The sequence below is a fragment of the Asparagus officinalis genome, chromosome 7 (genome assembly GCF_001876935.1).
Source record: "Asparagus officinalis chromosome 7, Aspof.V1, whole genome shotgun sequence".
Lineage (NCBI taxonomy): Eukaryota > Viridiplantae > Streptophyta > Magnoliopsida > Asparagales > Asparagaceae > Asparagus > Asparagus officinalis.
In genome coordinates, this window is record NC_033800.1 from 38,004,629 (window position 1) to 38,009,966 (window position 5,338).

At 39.4% G+C, this 5,338-nt stretch overlaps 1 protein-coding gene across 1 annotated transcript in view; it reads right to left on the reverse strand.

The window, feature by feature from the left end:
• The window catches only part of LOC109849512 (AP2-like ethylene-responsive transcription factor AIL7), a 12,082-nt gene extending 10,135 nt beyond the window's left edge, over positions 1 to 1,947 (reverse strand). The window contains exons 1-2 of the mRNA XM_020419360.1: positions 1,679 to 1,947; positions 1,295 to 1,377 (exon numbers count right to left, since the gene is read on the reverse strand). Coding sequence (XP_020274949.1) covers positions 1,295 to 1,377; positions 1,679 to 1,791 — 196 coding nt within the window. The 5' untranslated portion in view covers positions 1,792 to 1,947. The remainder of the gene's footprint in view (positions 1 to 1,294; positions 1,378 to 1,678) is intronic.

A 5,338-nucleotide genomic window follows, 5' to 3' on the forward strand; every position in this document is an offset into this window, starting at 1 on the left:
ATCACCAACAATATTTTGACGGTGTACTCCTACTCATAATACCACACTGTAGCAAATTAGCCATCCTAGCCCTGTACTCATCAGAAAAGCAAACAGAGCCTTGGAAAGCTAGCCATGTACACATGGCACGTGTCAAGCCCCAAGGGCTCGATAAACGGAACTAACTACGGTTAGGGGCTTGTCTGCAAAAGGTCACTTTCTTGTGCTCAGACTGCAAAGGCGAGCGGGCTACTGAACCACGCATTCAACTGTCAGTACGATGCACAAGCCACGCCTTAGCCCGCAAATACCGGGACCCGCATACATTAAAGAGAAAATATGCAAAGGTAGACCTTACTTAAATAAAATCATCAACGTGGGTCAATTTATTGAAGTTTATTATTAAATTTTGCAGTAGAACCTTCTTTTAAATACAATCCCCATTATTTTTAATCAAATTTTAGTGTACATATTATTAAAATTAATATAAAATTAGAATTTTAGCTTTCACTGTATCAGAGAGTTTTCATGTAATTATTAGGGCATCTCCAACAGCTTCTCTAAAATTTTCTCCAAAATTGAAAAGTAAAAGTGATATTCTCCAACTAATTTTTACACCAACTCCAACAGCTTCCCCATTTTGAAGAATCTATTTTTTCCTCCAAAAATTTAGAGAATGCTGCAATGGGATAGAATTTGTGAAAAATAATTTTAGAAAATTATTTCTTAAAAAATTATTTCCACTACACTTGTTTGGTTCAAATAAAAAAATTTAAAAAGAAAAGCAGTGTGCCGGTGTCATAATTATATAGACATGTGAATAGATAAGTGGACTCCAAAAAATATAGAAACCCAATTCTCAACAAAAAAGCACCGAAAATTAGATTAAAAATAAAAAAAAGTAGACACTACATTATCCTTTTTTTTTTGTTTCCATTTCTTTTTCTTAGCTTTTTAGGAAACTAGTCAAACCGCCCCCACAGCCCCCCGTACAAAGAGGATAATTATTACGAGATCCACATATAAAGTGTCAAATTTTCACGGAAGACAGAGAGTTTATTAGAAGTCCCTGAGATGGGTGTGGGTGATTGTGACTGTATGACTAGTCCCGTCAAACTTTCGAACACAAACGGCGGCATCTCTCGCTCGACAGCGACGTCAAAGTCCCCACCAACATTCATAAATATACACCATCAATCATCCATCCATCCATTCAATTAACAAGCGAATGAAAAAACAATTATAAAGAGAGGATAATTTGCAGATTTGAGTAAAAAACTAATAACTGAAAATTAAAATCTAAGCACGTGCTTACCCTGCCGGCCTTTCCGCTTTTGCCCCTCCCTCCTGCAAGTGTTGTCCCAGAGGTGGGCCTCGTAGCGGCCCGTCCACCTGTGCCTGAAACCAAAACCACACGTGTGAATACACGCGTCGCCTTCGAATCCCGTTCGAAAACGACACTGCCCCTGGCAAAGCGCTCCGCCAATTTTGCACTAAACTTCCAGAAGCAATTTCCTAATTACAAACAACATAACATTTTTTTTGCATTTCCCTTGTCGGAACATCTCGTTCCAACTCCAAAAGGAAATTCTAAGCTTCAAAAAATCCGAAGAAAAAAACACTAAAATTAAGAAGAGCGACGGCCCTTTCAGCAAGAAATCCCATATCCACAAAAATCCAGAGAAATTAAAAGTATCACCTTGTAACTCCTCTGAAGACCGAACTCCTCTGACCCGACCCCACCACCTTCATCGCCTTCGTCGTCATGGCTGTCCCCTTGGCCTTGGCCTTGGCCTCTTTCATCACCTCCATTTTTAACGGCGTCACGTCGAGACAAGACTCCGTAGACCCGCCGTTAGGGCTGAATTCGCCACTTCTGAGCTACTGATCACAGGATCCCAACCGGAGCTCGACAGCTCGAATCTTGATGGATCGTCAGCGACGCAGGACGATTCTCTGGACGTCCGCCATGGCTCGGATCCAACGGCAACGAGCTCTGACCGCGGCCGATGAAGTCGACGCACTGCTCCTCTTGGTAGAGAGAGAATGAGGCTGAGGGATCGATGGAGTACGGCCGCAGCAGCATCTCGATCGGAGGATAACCGGCGAACGAGATCCAGTCACTCATCTTAGGGTTTCAGATTTTTTTTTAGAGAGAGAGAAAGAAATCAGAGGATTCTAGAGAGAGAAAGTGAAGGGATTAGCTCGCATCAGTGCAAGTGAAGTCAAAAACCAGAACAGCTTTGCGTGTATTCGGGCGGCGAGAGCGAGAGAGTGGGGAGGGGGAGGGGTTTTATAGTGGAGGGGGGGATAGAGAGTTTGTGTGAGAGGACTGAAGGAATATTTTTGTTGGGGGCAGTTGAAATGACGGGAGTGCCCTTGGGCTGTGGGGGTAGTATCAATGGACGGGACTAACCTCATTGAAATGATGGGCATGTTTGCTTATGCGCGTGCACGCGAGCCCGAAATTAGAAGTCCTTTGCTTTTTGTTGTCTCAAAGTTCTAAGAACTCGTTAACGGCTTAAACTCATCTCTCATAACATGCGTTTCTCGTCTTGCCACCTTACTCTTCAAATTTTGGGTTTTAATAATAATATTAACATTGTTCACTAGTTGTCAAAACTCTATAATGAATAGAACGCAAGAAGAGGTGGTTTAACAGTGACAATGTGATAGATCATAAGCAATATAAGCTTAAAGTCATGTAATTAGAAAACATGTGAAATATATAGTGTCACTAGTACAAAACAGAACAGTTCAACCGGTTATTAGAACCGTTTGGACAAGAGAAAATAGCCCAAACGGTTGAAACAGTTTGGGATAACAAAACCCAAACGGTTGAAACCGTTTGAGTTGTTAGGAGATCTCAAATGCAATCGCCAAACAGGTACAACCGTTTGGGATGTTTAGCCCAAACGGTTTAAACCGTTTGGGTGATTTTGTTATTTTTCTTTTTTAAAATAAAATATATTTATTTCTCCGTTCTCTTCCTACTAAACTGGCTTCCCCCCAAAAATTTCCTTTTCCCCCAAAAAATTTCCCCCAAACTCTCAAATCCCTCGTCTCAATCTACTAAGAATTCGCCTCTCGTCTTCATCATCAGCGTCTTCTCCATCCCCTCAAATCCCTCTCTGACCCCGTCCGCAAGCAACAATCCGAAGCTCTCGGCGGCCTCGACGACAAAGAGGTCGTTTGCAACTACTTCAACAACACTCGCTTCCAGCGCTGGCGCAAGATCTACTGCGAATCCATCGACGGCGTCAACAAGGTCCAGCTCGACATTCGCCTCGGCCACTCCAAAACCGTCGAGAAAACCCTAGAGATGCTCAAGGATGACGGGCCCCTCGCCGGCGTCTCCGTATGTGTTTGGCTACAAGCGCCGGCCCTATTTCATTCTTGTTGGTAAGCTTTTTTCGCATTTGTTTTCTTGTTGTCATAGAGATTTGAAGACTTTGACTGGATAAAGGGTAAACAAATTAAGAAATAAAAGATAGGTCTGTCAGCATTTTTGATTTAATCATGTGCATGTGGCTGTCCTTGAACAGGTTTTCTATGATAGCATATCGACTAATAATGGGAAATGCTTGTGATAGATTAGCACCCAAATTTGCAGCGAAAAATGTAGGTCTCTGGTCAATGGATCCCAATAAAATTGAGGAACCTAAAGGAAATTATGCGAATGAATTTATTGCGAGAGTGAGAGCTTGGTTGAGAAGTTTCTAGAGATTTGTTTTTTGAGTTCTAACTGAGGCCCTTTCATCGAGACAAAAGAAAGAAACCAGTGATACTATCCCCCTCGCCCTCGAGATTCAAGGTGAAGGATTTGGAGAGCTTGGATGGGAAATACAACACCGTGGTGCGTCTTGATGTGTTGATACATCTTGAATTGTCACTCTTGTGAAGGGGACACAAAACTGGAGCATGTTTACACTCAACGCTGGGCTCTGTTCACTTATCCACATTAATATGTTTGTCAAAAGCTATTGAAGCTTCATAAGAAAAAGATAATATAATAACTCATTATGAAGATATTGTCTTCTAGCTATTTCTTTTTATTAATTTCTCATTTGTGTATACACAGGAATCTGGAATAGATGTGCGACTCTATGATGTTAGTGCTGCAATCCAAGAGGTTATGGAATCATATGAGGTTGAAATTAATGAGAAAGTGTTCTAAGGTACAAAATTTTATGTGATTTTCTTAAAATTTTCTTATGATATATATAATATAACATGGGGATGGTAATATTAATCTCTTTTTCCTTCGAAACACACATCTAACTATTTCACATTATATATTTGATAGCCATTTGTAAGTTTTAAATTGCTTGATTAAACTGTGTCATCTTGTTGTTAAAGTAGACTGATCAATAGAAATTACTGTGTCATCTTGTTGATGATCAAACAAATGAAACTTAGCTATGCTTTTATTCATGATCAATAGAAATTACTGTGTCATCTTGTTGATGATCAAACAAATGAAACTTAGCTATGCTTTTATTCATCATCACCTGATTAAAGTTCACAAGAAACTTGATGATCAAACAAATGAAACTTAGCTATGCTTTTATTCATCATCACCTGATTAAAGTTCACAAGAAACTTAAGTGGTGGAGTTTTCAATTTTGTCACATTAGTTCACTCTTTGTCTCTTAATCAAAAGCTAATTTTGCAGGTTGGTTTCACAAATGAGGGAAAGATTATGGCTTTAGATCTTCAGATCTATAATAATGGCGGAAATACAAAGACTTGTCTCTTGAAGTCTTTGATCGTGCGATGTTCTATCCAAAAAATGTCTATGATATACCACACATGAGGATCAAAGGCCAAGTTTGTTATACTAATACTTCTAGTAATACTGCTTTCAGGGGATTTGGTGCCTCTCAAAGTATGCTTATTGCTAAAAATTGGATTGAAAGAATTGCTTCTGAGCTTCAAAAGAGACCCGAGGAAATAAAGGTAAAATTTTATTTTAGCGAAAAATTTGATCATACTTTGATGTTATTATAATGACTATAATGTTTCTTTTACCAGGAAATAAATTTTCACATAGAAGGATATGTGACCCACTATGGCCAGCAACTGCAGGATCAGGTTTGGAATAAATTAAAGGCATACTGTGATTTATCAAAGGCTCTTGATTCTGTAAATAAATTTAATACCAAATATCACAGCCTCAGATTACACAGATTGCAGCCTCATCCTTCAATATTCCCCTTAGTTCTGTGTTCATATCAGACATAAGTACAGATGAGGTTGGTTTCAGTTTTAATTGTCATTAATAATAAACCCAAGTAAACGCACATATTTTATGGGTTAATTGTAGATAGACTCACTGTACTATTGCCAATTTAAACTT